This window comes from Tachypleus tridentatus, chromosome 8, assembly GCF_004210375.1.
Source record: "Tachypleus tridentatus isolate NWPU-2018 chromosome 8, ASM421037v1, whole genome shotgun sequence".
Taxonomy (NCBI): domain Eukaryota; kingdom Metazoa; phylum Arthropoda; class Merostomata; order Xiphosura; family Limulidae; genus Tachypleus; species Tachypleus tridentatus.
The window spans coordinates 142,340,985-142,356,841 of NC_134832.1; the positions used below are offsets into that span (position 1 = coordinate 142,340,985).

The following is a 15,857-nucleotide window of genomic DNA, read 5'->3' on the forward strand; positions in this document are numbered from 1 at the left end:
GCTAGTGTCACTATAACAAGTTGAGTAGAAACCGACTAGTGTCACTATAACAAGTAGAGTAAAAACCGACTAGTGTCATTGTAACGAGTTGAGTAAAAACCGACTAGTGTCATTGTAACACGTTGAGTAAAAACCGACTAGTGTCATTGTAACAACAAGTTGAGTAAAACCGACTAGTGTCATTGTAACGAGTTGAGTAAAAACCGACTAGTGTCATTGTAACACGTTGAGTAAAAACCGACTAGTGTCATTGTAACAAGTTGAGTAAAAACCGACTAGTGTCATTGTAACGAGTTGAGTAAAAACCGACTAGTGTCATTATAACAAGTTGAGTAAAAACCGACTAGTGTCACTGAAACACGTTGAGTAAAACCGACTAGTAGAGTTGAAAAACCGACTAGTGTCATTGTAACGAGTTGAGTAAAACCGACATTATAACAAGTTGAGTAAAAACCGACTAGTGTCACTATAACAAGTTGAGTAAAAACCGACTAGTGTCATTGTAACAAGTTGAGTAAAAACCGACTAGTGTCACTGTAACAAGTTGAGTAAAAGCCGACTAGTGTCATTGTAACGAGTTGAGTAAAAACCGACTAGTGTCATTGTAACGAGTTGAGTAAAAACCGACTAGTGTCATTGTAACGAGTTGAGTAGAAACCGACTAGTGTCACTGTAACAAGTTGAGTAAACACCGACTAGTGTCATTGTAACAAGTTGAGTAAAAACCGACTAGTGTCATTGTAACAAGTTGAGTAAAAACCAACTAGTGTCACTGTAACAAGTTGAGTAAAAACCGGCTAGTGTCATTGTAACAAGTTGAGTAAAAACCGACTAGTGTTCTCGTACCTCCTGGTTAGTTTACTCATTCCTCCATACCAATTACTAATGGTTGTCCTGCTTGGAACATGAGATGAAAGATTAGTATTTGGGTTGAAGCCTAAACTTTCAATAGGTTCTCAAACGGAGATATCTTTCATTTGTTCAATGTCTAAGATCAGTCATGATACAATCTTGCAAGTCGTAACTTTTCCAAGAAAACAGATAATGATATTAGTTATTGTTGCGGATTGGTGCCTTCGTAGATCGTAGTTCACAGAAGTAAATACCTCAGTAATAATCGAAACAGTGCTTAATTAGTATTACTCCTTTTCCTCCAGCGGATCTTGCACGAAGCACACCATCTGACGAGCACATATTCTACTACTACTGTAAATAAATGCAGATATTCTAAGAATTGATCTTACACAGTTAATTTGGACTTGGAACACTCTTGTCTTAATCTAGTGAGTCGAAGAACTGCAACAGCTGTGTTAACAGATGGGACTCTAAGTAGCATCTTCTGAGATAATTTCAAGCTTGCTCTCCCCACAGATGGACTGTCAAAAAGACAAAATATCACTATCTATTCTTGAAGTTTCAAATCCTCTTGACGAGTCTTTGGCCAAGTGGATAGCAAAGTGAGATTGGACTGCATTCTGACCAAGTAGTCCTGATTCTCGTTGTTTCTCTAGAAGCAGACTGGGTGATGACTATATCATCAAGACATATATCATGTTTATTCTTTATCTGAAGATGATTTGTTTTCTAGCGTGTTTCATATTCCATGTCTCCTGTTTGTCCTTTATTTTAGTTTCTTCTTTGTTGCGTAAATGAGCGCTTTTGTGTTACAAGAGTTCCTCTAATCAGATGAAAATGAATTGCCTATTGATGTACAGGGATACATCTATGCTGTTTACTGGTTTGTTTGTTTGTCTGTTTTTCTGCTAGTCCAGTTCAGTCTTTTGTTACACTTGCTTAGTTCATCAGTTTTGAATTAAAATCTTTTTTCTTGTTTTGTTTTCAGAAACCACATCCTTCAAGTCAAGTTTTCTCTACTTACCTTTGACTTAACAATTCTTCAAATATTATCAGGTTTTCCAGGGAAACAGCAATAAGTTTTCGGATTTACAACACTAAAATACGGCATTCAATTCCACGTGGTGGACATAACAGATAATCCAATCTCTATTTTTATTTTCAGAAAAGACAAACAAACAAAACTGTTTCAATCGTTTCTACAGTTTTACCAAACTGTAGAATTTGTCATCAAAGTGTTTGATGGTTTTTAGTCGTGGCAGTTTTTCAAGTACAAACTTTTAGCCGACAGTTTCGTGAACTATTTGAGATATAATTACATATTTGTACTCAGAAGATCAAATCCTTTCGATTGTATGTTTGTTTGATATTAAGCACAAATCTACACAATGATTGGTTTGCTCTGCCAACCATGAGTATCGAAATCCGGTTTCTAACGCTGTAAGTCTGCAGACATAATGATGTGCCATTGGTGGGCAATTTTTAAAAATTAGTTTATATGACTACGCCTGCGGTTTAATAGATTAATATATTATAATCCTGCCTAAAATATTTTAAATTTGAGGATAAGCTGGTGGGAATCCTGATGAGTAATAAAATCCAATCGGGTATACACACGCCCCATGCTTGGTATTGCTAGTATATACAAGAATATAGCTAATAATAAGGGAAAATAAAAGCATCATAAAATAATTTACTCTAATCCTGCCTAAAATAATTTGAAGTCTTGGGGCTATTTACTTTCATACTGGCCCGACATTGCCAGGTGATTAAGGCACCCGACTCGTAATCTAAGGTTCGAATCCCCGTCGCACCAAACATGCTCGCCCTTTCAGCCGGGGGCGTTATAATGTAATGGTCAATCCCACTATTCGTGAGTAAAAGAGTATCCCAAGAGTTGGAGATGGGTGGTGATGATTAGCTATTTTCCCTCTAGCCTTACACTACTAAATTAGGGACGGCTAGCCCAGATAGCTTTCGAGTAGCTTTGCGCGGATATCAAACCAAACTTTCATACTGTATAGACTGATTGGTAGGACTGATTTCATGATAATGTACATTCCGATGAGTCATAGCTAGTTTCCTATCTGAATTTTTCCTATCCAGTGAATTTTTGGACTGAATGTTTATGGCAAAATACTTTTGCCTCTAAATAACAAGAGTAAGAAAATATATCCTGGTGGATCTTAACTGTATTTTTTCGTAAAATTTTCAAATATATTTCTTCACAGTATCAACAAACGTTACTTAAGGAATCTGAGATATATCACCTACCTTGTTTATCAGAAGCAAAATAGCGTTTAAGTTTTATAATAAATATTGTTTGCATCAAAATCGTTCTTTTTTTCCACAGACGTATCTGCAACTGAAAATTAAGGCTTATTTTGACTTCTCTAACGACTCTTTACTGTGTTCATATTTATATATATTTTTTAAATATGATTTATTCTTCAAATTTTAACTTGAAAAGTTTTGAACGCAAACTTTGTGTTATCGAAAGAATTTGTGCTGCCATCTGTCGTTCACCTAACGGTTTCTCATTTATAGGACAATGTCCTTTAATGCTCTTGTGGTGTTTGAAAAAAAACAAAAGACAAGAAAAACGTTTCCCTGATTATTTTTCTCTTTTCGTAAAACTTCACTGTTTCCGTGAACTCAGTAAAGATGTTGAAACTTGTCTACAGAATTGAAGAAAAACAAAGACAATTGTACGCTTCACAAAAAGCATCATTTATTCACGACTATGGGTTCGCCAGTGAAGTCCATCATCAGGTACGGACTGATGCTTTTATTGGCGAAATCATTGTTGTGAATAAATGAAGTTTTTATGAAACGTACAATTGTCTTTGTTTTGTGTTTTTTCAATGCTGTAATTATGGAGCTTCACGAAGTAGAAATTTCAGTTTTTCCCAACAATACACTAGTGCTTTAGTAGAACGTATATTGTTTATTCTTATACTCAATACTCTTCTATAAATTTGGAGAATAAACGGAAAGTTTGTTATATACATTTAACAGTAGAAGTTGCATGCATTTTAAATATATACATATATGTAACCAAAGCAAACATTGTTATTAGAATAAATATATAATAGTAAATCCGTCACATAAGTAAAAACCTTGTCACTGTTTTCAACATTCCTTTCCCTGACAGTATCAAGTATATTACGAGTTAAGTTCTAAATGTTATAAGTTAGATTCTTAATTACCCTTGCCTGAACGCATGTCGGGGCTGGAAAGCTAGAAACATAGAACCCAAATCTAAAATTTGCACTATTTGTGAATAAAAATGGTGTATGAATTTTAGAATTAAGAATATCCTATTCGAAGTAAATGGTAGGTGGAATATTTACAGCGAATAATAATAAAAAAAAACATTTAAACATTTCAGTTTGGGTAAGATTGAAAATAAAATTGCCTAATTGCAGTAAAGAAAAATTTCAATTAGAATTCAATAGAATTATATATATATATATTGCGCAAAGCACTGCAAGGTAAAAATAATACATAATTGCGATCTCATAAAATAAGTAACTCGATCAACGCCACTAAATGCAAAAATTCTTAATTATGTTTACTACAATTTAAAATAACCTAATAGAACAAAATAAGGAGTCTTATCGTGGCATGAGAACAAAATAAAGTTCAGAGGAAGGCGCTATGATGGTCGTATTCTTGAACATTCATTCAAGAACTCTAGTAAGGACCCTTTGAAATAAGAGTTTGTTTTGGAATTTTGCACAAAGCTACTCGAGGGCTATCTGTGCTAGCCGTCCCTAATTTAGTAGTGTAAGACTAGAGGGAAGGCAGCTAGTCATCACCACCCACCGCCAACTCTTGGGCTACTCTTTTACCAACGAATAGTGGGATTGACCGTCACATTATAACGCCCCCACGGCTGGGAGGGCGAGCATGTTTTGGCGCGACTCGGGCGCGAACCCGCGACCCTCATATTACGAAGTGCACGCCTTAACGTGCTAGGCCATGCCAGGCCCTTGAAATAAGAGAATTTCACTGTGTTGCACTTTATTCTACACAGATAGCTCTTTGTATATATTTGTGCTTAAGAAGAAAAAATAAAACCTGCATATTGACCTTAAGAGAGAAACACATTAGTTATAATTAACAGGTAATTTTTCTACATCATTTATTTTTAGGGCCTGATATGATCTTGGCTAGGATGCTAACCACGGTCTGCAGGTTGTGGTATCAAATGTCATAACTGAACATCCTCACCCTTTTAGCCATAGGAGCATTCATTATAATGCGAAGTTCAAGGAAAAGTGAAGTCTTGACCATTCACGGTGAGAGGTATTAACAAATTGCCTTCTCTCCAGTCTTAGGGACGGTTAGTGCAAATAGCTTATGAATAATCTTGAACAAAATTCAACAAACTAACGAACTTTCAATCTCACTCATAGCTGCTACGCAACTTGAATATTGCTAAATAACATTTACAATTTTGGTGATTTTCAAACCTATTTTCTGATTATTAACTCCATGTTATTTTCGTTGTGAGAGGGCACATGGGGGAGTTTGTATACTGAATTTTAATAATGTCGACCAACGAAGTCTCTAATAAACTAAAGTAAAAATGTTTAAGAGGCATTAGAAAACTGTTAATTGTGCAATTTCGTAAGTATTACGTTAATAATTTTTTGTATTATATTCGTAGAAATTAGGTGATTTACAACTGTGGAGCAGTGCGTTAATATGATTTTGTAGGAAAATGTAATCAATTTTGTAACTGACTGTAGCAGTGACGGTTTTAGCAGCTAGTTTTTGTACAGTTGCTATTAGCACTAATATGTGGACGTTAGTACTCATAACTGTTAATGTATGCAGTATCAGTATTACAACTTGCTAAGTTATTAACTAGTAGTAATACTTATGTTATATTGATTGTACTTGTAAATTATAGCAAGTTTGTATATTTTTTGAAAAACAAATACACTTATCTCATGAAAGATAGATTTAGACGGTGCTACTGACGGTGATAGTATGTAGTGTAGACAAAATATCTACCATGTTTGCCTGTTGTCTGATTCAGAGTGAGAGAGTATGTTCAAGACTATCATGTATACATAACAAGTACATATAGACTGAAGACTGTAATATATTACTTGATGATTGGATTATTTCTTTCTTTTTAACAGTTTGGTACAGTTGTGCCATAGCAATAAGTTTCAAATTTTAAAAAGGTACATGGACCAATATTTTGACTGTAGCATATGATAAAAGACCATGCACTCTCAATTTTGTGCTAAACAATAATCCAGTGAACTCCATATTTACTCAAGACTTTGGAACAATCATTTTGGTTGTGCCTGAGAATGTTTTCCATTCCCTTATATGGTGTCAGTTATTTAGTTATAAACTTTATTTTATCTTATACAGTTATTATAATCTTTACAATGAATTGTATTAAGACACCTACCATAACAAATCAATTTGTTATTCATAATTTACCAGCATTAGAAGACAGACTGAAAAAGTGTGGCATATATTTTCCTGTTGTAAAAATTATAAATTTAAAACATTTTGTTGTATCATAAGGTAAGTGCAAGGTACAAAAGTATCATTATCTAACTTTGAGGGTTTTTGCATCACAGCAATTTTGATACACTTGGATAAGCCTGATGGAATTGCTGAAAAGCTACACATCTGACAATCATAATGATGCATTAGCATGAAGTTCAGATGCTGGGTTTTTCACTAAAGTTTGTTATATTCCTAATCTACAGCCTGAGCTCTAAATAAATTATAGTAGTTTAAATACTTTGATTCACTATTCATAAAATATGATATTCTTCATAGAAGAAGAATGACTGTATACCATTATTTTACCCAAATGTTTTAACTGTGAATTTGCAAATAGTTTAGCTTAAATAACCATAAAATATTTGTTTATTAAGAGTTAGTACAAAAACAAATCTCCTTTTAAATGTCACCGTTGTTCCAAGAATACATATTACCAGATATCTTTGCTTGATTAGAGAGATGCCAAAATTTTTAGAAATTCTTATAAAGCGTGTATGCCAGAAAGAAAAATGCCAACAAGAATCTTCATTGTTTAAGCATGCTGAACCTGATGTAAGAGTAATACTTTCTTTTTGTGAAACAACAGATTCTTGACTTGTTTTCCTCTGACTCATGGTATATCTTAACAAAAATAGTATGGACATTCACAGGTAAGAATATGACAAAAGTTGTTTATACATTTAAGAAAATGTATCATGTTACTGCCCCCCATGGGAAACAAAGGCCATCTGAAGGGATTGCCTGTTGTAATTACTCACACCATTAAACAGCAGTGTGTAATCTGTCAGTCAGTCATTAGACACGAATGACTTCACACGAGAAATGTTTAATGTTGCAGTTTGTTATGTCATTACATTAGTAAAATGTACACATACAGGGTGGCCCATAAGTCCCTACCTATCCCTATATCTTATGTATCCAGTATATCTGTGTGCTGTCCCTCATTCTCGCTGCATAATATTATGCGATGCCATGTTCTGTGAGACATTTTCCTCAACATAGCAGGGGTTATTGTTCCAAATGCTGCAGTAACAGCTGCCTTCAACTTATTAGTATTATAATGTTTATTACAACATATGGATGGGTTGGGACTTACGGGCTACCCTGTACTATGAATCTCAAGAGGAATTATGCATAATATATGAACTTCAGAAGCAAGAAATAAAACTATTTATTACTCTTTAATTTTGGTTTTATTTATGGTTAAAATAGTTCACTTTTAATAACCCTGTGTAAGTATTACTACACCCATACTTCCTTCAGTATAAATTGAAATGTGCAAAAGGATTAATATAAAGTAGGAACTCCAGAACTCTCTGCTAAAGACATGTATGCAGTTATATGTAATACAGTAGTTGTTGTCTCAGTGTTCTTAGTTTTAAGGGTAAATTATAAATGTTCTACTATGAAATACAAATGTATTTCACTGGAATACTTTATGAAAAGGTTAATAGCAGTCTGATGAAAAGTAACCCACTAACACATTTCTAACATGCAATTTTCAGCTTTATTACACTTCATAAACATATTTTTATCATTGTTAATACTACTAACAATAACTTCTTCCAACAGCTTTCCATTCAAGCTGTTGTTGTATCATAGAGTCAACTTATTGTATGATCATTGAACAGACAGTTGTATTTTGTTCAGGTAATGATGCTGCCTAGTCCAGTTCATTTTATTACATTTTTCTTTTCTGCTTTCCACCATCTGATAAATGTAAGCTCTGCATTCTGCTTTATGTCAAAGTTAATGTGTAATAAGTTATGTGTTGGAATATATGACACTTCAGTTTATGTATAAGTTATTTCATTTACGTTATTAATATGCTTTCATTGATTTCTGAACGTCCATAAATTTTTATCAGCTGCCTTCACGTGAGTTGGCCTGACTTTTCGTTTGAAGATAGCTGTTACAGAATAACATATAAAGAATAAGTTTTATTTCCTGTAGTGAACTCAGTACTTATGATCGTGTTGTATGGATTTAACTTCATCAAAATTGTAACTTTCACTCTTATTTACCCCTGTTATTTTTCAATGTACCAGAAATTTCATACTACTCTAAGCTTCATCATGAAGCTACTTTAGTAAAAAAGTCATGCCTACTTATCCTTGTGTTTGTTTGGACATCTACACAATTATGGTTTCAGAAAATCAAAGCTCCAAAGTGATAGGAATGTCCCATCCTTTTGAGGTTTGTGACATTTAGTATTTATTAATTTCACCTTGAGGTTTGAGACATGGTGGTATTTCTTAAATGGAATAAGTGTTAGTATTCTCTATAAAGTTATATTTTATAGAGAAATCGTGATAAAGAAAACCTAATACTGTCTTTGTAAGTAAAAGTTTTCAACTGCAAATATTTGAAACTAAGTTTTCCAATAGCTTTTCTGTACATTATGAAACTTGCTAATGTTTTGGATTATCAGCCTTCACATCCATTACCCATCTGATGCCTAATATAAATGTAAGTGGCAGTGAGTAATATTTGTACATTGGACTGCTCATAATGCTTGTAACAAACTATCATGCACTGTGTTTCTTTTCTTCTATTTTTTCCCATATTTGCTGCCTCTGGGTGAAAGGCTTGTCTCAAAAAATGTACAATTCATTAAAATAACCATGTTTTATTACATGCACTAATGTTTATTTCAAGTAGATAATCACTATTCACAGAACATGGTATGTTACTGTTAATCTCACGTATGAAGGTTTGAGCATTATCACTGGCCTTCTATTTATTGTAAATATAAATGTAATGTGGCTGCAATGGCAAAGTTGTAAAACAATTATTGGATCATTAGTGGCATACCTATTATTGTTTTCTGTTCTCTGATGTGAATTACTCAACTAATTGACACTTATATTTCTGTGACTCTAGTTTCAAGTGCTTTTATTCTACTTTCAGGCCTAGCATGGCCAGGCACTGAACTCATAATCTGAAAGTTGCAGGTTCAAATCCCCGTCCCACCAAATTTGCACACCTTATCAGGTGTGAGAGCATTATATGTTGTGATGTCAATCCCTTTATTATTTTTTTGTTTTGTTGCGTCTTGTGTGTCTTTGTTGGATTTGTGTGTATTGGTTTAAATTTGTTTGTGTCTGATAGAATGTTCTTCATTTTTTGGATGTATTCATTCGTATTCACTGGTAAAAGAGTAGCCTAAGTGTTGGCCGTTGGTGGTGGTGACTAGCTGCCTTCCCTCTGGTCTTACACTGCTAAATTAGAAATGACTAGCACAAATAGCCCTCGCATAACCTTGCACAAAATTCAAAAACAAATAAAAATTATTTTACCATCATATTTTAGTTTGGAATTAACTTGAAATACACACTAGTTGTGGTAAAAAGGCTTTTCTGCCTTCTTATCATCAAGGCTAAAATTTACATTTCCTGTTACTAATGCCTGTATGGACATTTTAAGTTCTTGAATTTAGCTGGCCCTTTACCCAACACCAACTTTTGCAGAATTATTACTAATGCATGTTTATAGTTAAGTGAAAACCCAATAAGAGTATATTTAATTAATGGGTTGATTTTTAATTCTGATTCATATATCTTCTATCAGAAATTAATATTAACAAGTATTAGAAAAAATTCATCACTGAATATAAAAGCTATATAGGACTGACTTCTGAACTTGAAAAATGGAACCAAACAACACAGAGATAAAAGTGGACATATCGCTTGATCCAGCTAATAATTACATAACAGACTAAACTGTCTGAACTTTACCAAGAGAATAAAATCCTTACATTACTGGCTAACAGAAGCTTGATGTTTGAATATAATCTCAGCAATCATCATTATACCTTTACTTTAGTTGATTTTAGGAATATTATTCTCCATGTAAAGTTGAGACAGTTTAGTCTGCTGTGTGATCAAGCAGTATATCCACTTCCATGTCTTTCTTGTTTGGTTCATTTTTTTCAAGTTCAACAGCCAGTCCTATGTAACCAATTTATTTAGCAATAAAGTTTTTTCCTAATAATTACCTGTTTACCTTTTTATGAGATAGTGTACATTAATTACAAGGTCATGAGGTGTGGTCTAAAGCTTGATCGATTTTGTGCAGAATAATAATAAAACAGGTAGTCAAAGATCATGAAGATAGTTTTGCTCTATCAAATGATAATAACATTATTGTTGTTGTTAAGGCTAGAAGGATGCTAGACTTGTTGAAGAAAGATGACAATGAATAAAAATGAGAAATATCTATTTTGGCTATTTGCTAGTTTCAACTTTGGGATGCTCTAAATAGCTGAAAAATGACATATTAACCAGAGGTAGTGTAACTATGTCAGGTAACTTTTCATGATCAATTACTTATTGCCTGTATATTTTTTTCTTACTCTTACACTTCATATAGTATACAGAGAATAGCTCCTTAAGGAGACCAATTAGTGTACAAAGCATTGAGTATTCTATATAGTACATTCATCTAACATTCATTTATTATTGGCTTCTAATTCCTGTTTCAACTTGTACTTAAGCTTTCTAAATGAAGATTACATTTTTTAAGAAAGCTAACTCCCTTAGAATTATAATTTTTTCTTTCAATTTTGCATAAAATAATAAAAAAATAGGTATTAAAAGACTTTAGAGACTGTTTCACTCTGTTAACTAATGATAAAATTATAGTTTCAGCTAGAATTAGCCTGTTGAAGAAAGATGACAGTGAATGAAAATAAGAAATCCAGGTTTTGGATATTCACCTATTTTCAACTTTGGGACACTCTTGATAGCTGAAAAGCAACAATCAACACTAGAGATAGGGTGACTATGCCATGTAGCTCGTCTTACTGGCTTCTGATGTCCTGTAGAGAAGAAAATCCAGATCTTCTAGGGTGGGACACTACTGTTTGTTTACCGTTCTCTTCTAATAGTGTCTTAGAGTCCGTTCTTTTTCTCCACCAGTTCATTTCTTTGGAGGGCTGCAACTCTACATTTAGTATCACATGGAATATCTGCAATACTATATTAAAGTTTTTTTAGTTGTTTTGTTTTTTTCTGCGATATTATTGTCTTTATTATATGTTCTTCACCTGTCTTACCCATAAGTTTTATTTCACTCATTTTGTGTGCTCAATGCTGATTGGGTTTCAGATTGATTTGTCCCACCTCAGCCACTTCTTGGGTCTACCCTGTTTTAATGTCATCTTTGATCACATTTGATTAGGCTGTTTCTGCATGACAAAGAATGTCCATGTGAGATGTTTTGAAATTAGTCAATTCCATATGAGAGGGAGTTTCAAGGCATATGGCATGCTAAAAAAATTCCATATAGAGGATAGCACTGAAAAAGAATAGCTATTTATGTGAAGTGAAGTAAGGATCTATTGTAAATACACTTTCAGTATATGAAAATTATAAATTTTGTTATTGTGTAGTATCACATGACACTGGAACAGTGAAAGTGTTATAATTGTGTAGTATCACTTGACACTAGAACAGTGAAAGTGTTATAATTGTGTAGTATCACTTGACACTAGAACAATGAAAGTGTTATAATTGTGTAGTATCACTTGACACTAGAACAATGAAAGTGTTATAATTGTGTAGTATCACTTGACACTAGAACAGTGAAAGTGTTATAATTGTGTAGTATCACTTGACACTAGAACAATGAAAGTATTATAATTGTGTAGTATTACTTGACACTGGAACAATGAAAGTGTTATAATTGTGTAGTATCACTTGACACTAGAACAGTAAATTTTTATAATTGTGTAGTATCACTTGACACTAGAACAGTGAAAGTGTTATAATTGTGTAGTATCACTTGACACTAGAACAATGAAAGTGTTATAATTGTGTAGTATCACTTGGCACTAGAACAATGAAAGTGTTATAATTGTGTGGTATCACTTGACACTGGAACAATGAAAGTGTTATAATTGTGTAGTATCACTTGACACTGGAACAATGAAATTTTTATAATTGTGTAGTATCACTTGACACTAGAACAGTGAAAGTGTTATAATTGTGTAGTATCACTTGACACTAGAACAGTGAAAGTGTTATAATTGTGTAGTATCACTTGACACTAGAACAATGAAAGTGTTACAATTGTGTAGTATCACTTGACACTAGAACAGTAAATGTTTATAATTGTGTAGTATCACTTGACACTAGAGCAGTGAAAGTGTTATAATTGTGTAGTATCACTTGGCACTAGAACAATGAAAGTGTTATAATTGTGTAGTATCACTTGACACTAGAACAATGAAAGTGTTATAATTGTGTAGTATCACTTGGCACTAGAACAATAAAAGTGTTATAATTGTGTAGTATCACTTGACACTAGAACAATGAAAGTGTTATAATTGTGTAGTATCACTTGACACTAGAACAGTGAAAGTGTTATAATTGTGTAGTATCACTTGACACTAGAACAATGAAAGTATTATAATTGTGTAGTATTACTTGACACTGGAACAATGAAAGTGTTATAATTGTGTAGTATTACTTGCAATGGAACAGCTAAAATATTGTAATTGAGAAATTATAACTGACACCATACAACCAAATTACTATACAATTATTGTAAACATATTGCTGTAATTGACTACATCTGTGTAGATATAAACCAAATTATAGTCCCACCATCAAACAATCTGTTTAGAACTGAGAAATCAAGCTTATTAATCAGATTTAACCAGTAATGTCATCTAAAGTAAATTATTCTCAATTCAGTTAATCTCAGGAAAATAATCAGCTAATTGAAATTAGTGTTTCCATTTATTCCAGCTGTTCACGTCAATGTGAAAATAATGGATTAGTTAAATGTGATTGATTAAGAGACCAACAGTTAATCATGTTTCATATATTTGAATAGCAATACATTATAATTACTAAGTCATAACACTAGAATATCCATTCTGTGTGTGTGTGTAAAACATTGAGATTGTTGTTATTGTTGGGCTATTTCGACAATGGAAAATTAAGTCATTGTTTCTTTTTCAACACTAATATTTTTGCAGCACATTTTCCAGTTAAGTTTATTTTGTAGAAATGATTCAGACCTCTTGTTTCTTGTAGTGTTTCAGTGGAGTTTCATGTCGCTGCTGCCCATCAACTATGAAGTTGGACTCCACATCCAAAGATCTACTAAATCTTAATATTCATTCTCATTGGCTAAAGATGTTAAACATTTATACTGAGGGTCAAAGAGAAGTTCATGCTTGGAATTCTTATTATCATCCATAATTGCTCACACTTCATGTCAGCTCAAACTATATGGCCAATATTTTATTTTATGTTATGGATCATCAAATAAACAAGCTGGTGTGCTTTTTGCTCAACATAATAATGGAATAATAGTTTAGGTTAAACATTGTAAGGCACATCACAAAGTTGTACAATTTCTTCCCATTATTTGCTCAGAATGAAAATGGTGAGACTACGACGTCATCATTTCTATAGACCGTATGACTTCCCTTGGCGGCCAGCTCTAGAGGCTTCACTTAGACAGTGCTGGACAGCAGACAACTCTTTACCTTCAAATGTAACCTTAGTTCTTCCTGAGTGTGAAAGTGCCAACAAGTCAAATCCTGGAAGTCCAGTAAAAGGTTCCAATGATGGTGCTGTCATCCCACGGTCCCGATCTTTAGATGATTTAAAAAAAGATGAGATGTCTAATAACTGTAGTAGAGAAGAAGAAAAGACAGAAATTGATACTGTGTCCCAGCAAATTAGTAAATTGCACATGGACGAACCACCCCTAGTATCAACTGCAAATCCTTGGATGAACTCATGAAAATCTTAGAGGATGTTACATATTCACCTTTTTTTTTCTTGAATATAAATAATGTCTAAAATAAAACTTTTGAAGTTATTTTCACTCGTGTTACACTGGCCTTTATACGTTACACTGTGTTATTCAAGAGTATACTGTTATTAATCTGGGTTAACATTAATAAACTTATTCTAAAGCCAACTAATCACAAGAACCACCTAGTGTCCAGATAGCTCATTTCAGAAATTGTCATCATAGTGATGAAATTTTACTTCAATCCAAATTTTGTTTCTAGAATAAGCTTTTACTGTAATGGAACTGAAGTGCACTGTTTTTATATAGTTCTGCTCTAAACATTTTCAATCAAAAAAAGTGAAGTAATCTGAAATTAGATGGAACCTGATTGAGACATTTAAGATTGGTAAGGGAATTGGTAGTGCAGATGTATCATCATTTTGTTTTTGTACTTAATGGTGACAATGACAAGACTTGTGGGCACAGATATAATCGTTTTTTTCTGAAAAACAAAAGGATGGAATAAATTTAAGAGGTTTAAGGAAAGATTTGATAAATATTTTAATGAGGACTGGCTCTGAATGCTATTATTTTGTAGATGGGATGACCTTCATTATCGGTATGTCCCTTGCTGCCCTTATATTGTACATTAAGTTCAGCTAATGTGTTAGTTAGGACTGATTCATCAGCATTGCTGGTGTGGTTATAAAAAGTTGTTAAACATTCATAAATAGCTGTATGATTATTATAAAAACAACACTAAGATGAAACAGGCCAGTGTGAGATGTTTTATTTTTTTATATACGTATGTATGTCATAAAATACGTTAAGTTTCAAACGACAATACTGGTATTTTTATGTGTGGTGACTGTGATATTTGTTTTTGAGTTTTATATCACATAAAAGTTGGAGCAGGAAAGAAACGTTTGTTTTATTAGTGGAAACCTGTTACCCTCAGCTTTTCAGTGTTATCTGTCGAAAAGTGGGGCGTAATAGGCCTCAGAGCAACTTGAAAGGTTATTAATATTAGGCTAATAATTTTGTATTTAAATGAAATTGCCATTTAAATCCATTAATGAATGGATTAACGAGATTCCCACTGTCCCTATCTACTATCGAGCGAAACCACAGCCAGGGGAACGGGCTTGGAGAAATCAGGAGTAGAAACGTCTTTTCGTAGGAGTGTTAACTAAACCAGTCAAATCTTGTTAAATAGATTTCTTTCCGTTTTGCAAGAAATGTTACAAGTCGGTATGTTTTGAACTGTGTACTTCAAAGTAAACTATAATAAATATCTCAAATAAAAGGACCTTATGTGATCCAAAACTGCTAAAAACATTCATTAACTTGAGGATGAATTCTCTCTCCTTTTCCCACACACATCGTAACTTGTTTACTTAAAATTATAATGTTACAGCTTTTATGACATTTTTGCTTGTATGTTAACAAAATGTTCACATATTTATTGAGGCTGTTTATTTTTTTGTTTCGTCACCTGCTTTCCACGTTTTAAATTTCTTGTTAAACGAAGTATTTGCGAAGGTGCAGATGGCAATTAGCTTATTCATCTGAAAACTGCAAATGTATTATTACATGCCTCAAAGTGTATTAGTATTATGGTAAAACTTGTGAAAAACCTTCCCTGTTGTGTCCAAATATTTCATTTCTATCTTGATTTAATTAATACAGATCCGGTTTAATATATC

The 15,857-nt window shown here is 33.1% G+C and overlaps 1 protein-coding gene across 3 annotated transcripts; it reads left to right on the plus strand.

The window, feature by feature from the left end:
* Positions 1-5,342: 5,342 nt before the first annotated feature.
* LOC143223634 (uncharacterized) lies at positions 5,343-15,792 on the plus strand. Of its 3 annotated transcripts, XM_076451834.1 has the most exons (3): positions 5,379-5,490; positions 11,040-11,245; positions 13,440-15,792. In XM_076451834.1, exon 3 carries the CDS (start codon positions 13,786-13,788, stop codon positions 14,155-14,157), a length of 372 nt encoding a protein of 123 aa, XP_076307949.1. In that variant the 5' UTR covers positions 5,379-5,490; positions 11,040-11,245; positions 13,440-13,785; the 3' UTR covers positions 14,158-15,792. The 3 variants fall into 3 exon arrangements, with proteins under 3 accessions (XP_076307948.1, XP_076307951.1, XP_076307949.1); XM_076451833.1 differs by lacking the exon at positions 11,040-11,245 and having other exon boundaries at positions 5,343-5,490; XM_076451836.1 differs by lacking the exon at positions 11,040-11,245 and having other exon boundaries at positions 5,373-5,490; positions 13,785-15,792.
* Positions 15,793-15,857: the final 65 nt, after the last annotated feature.

Bases quoted from the DNA above. Each gene is read 5' to 3' on its own strand.
- LOC143223634 (XM_076451833.1), top strand. From the start codon at position 13,786: ATGAAAATGGTGAGACTACGACGTCATCATTTCTATAGACCGTATGAC.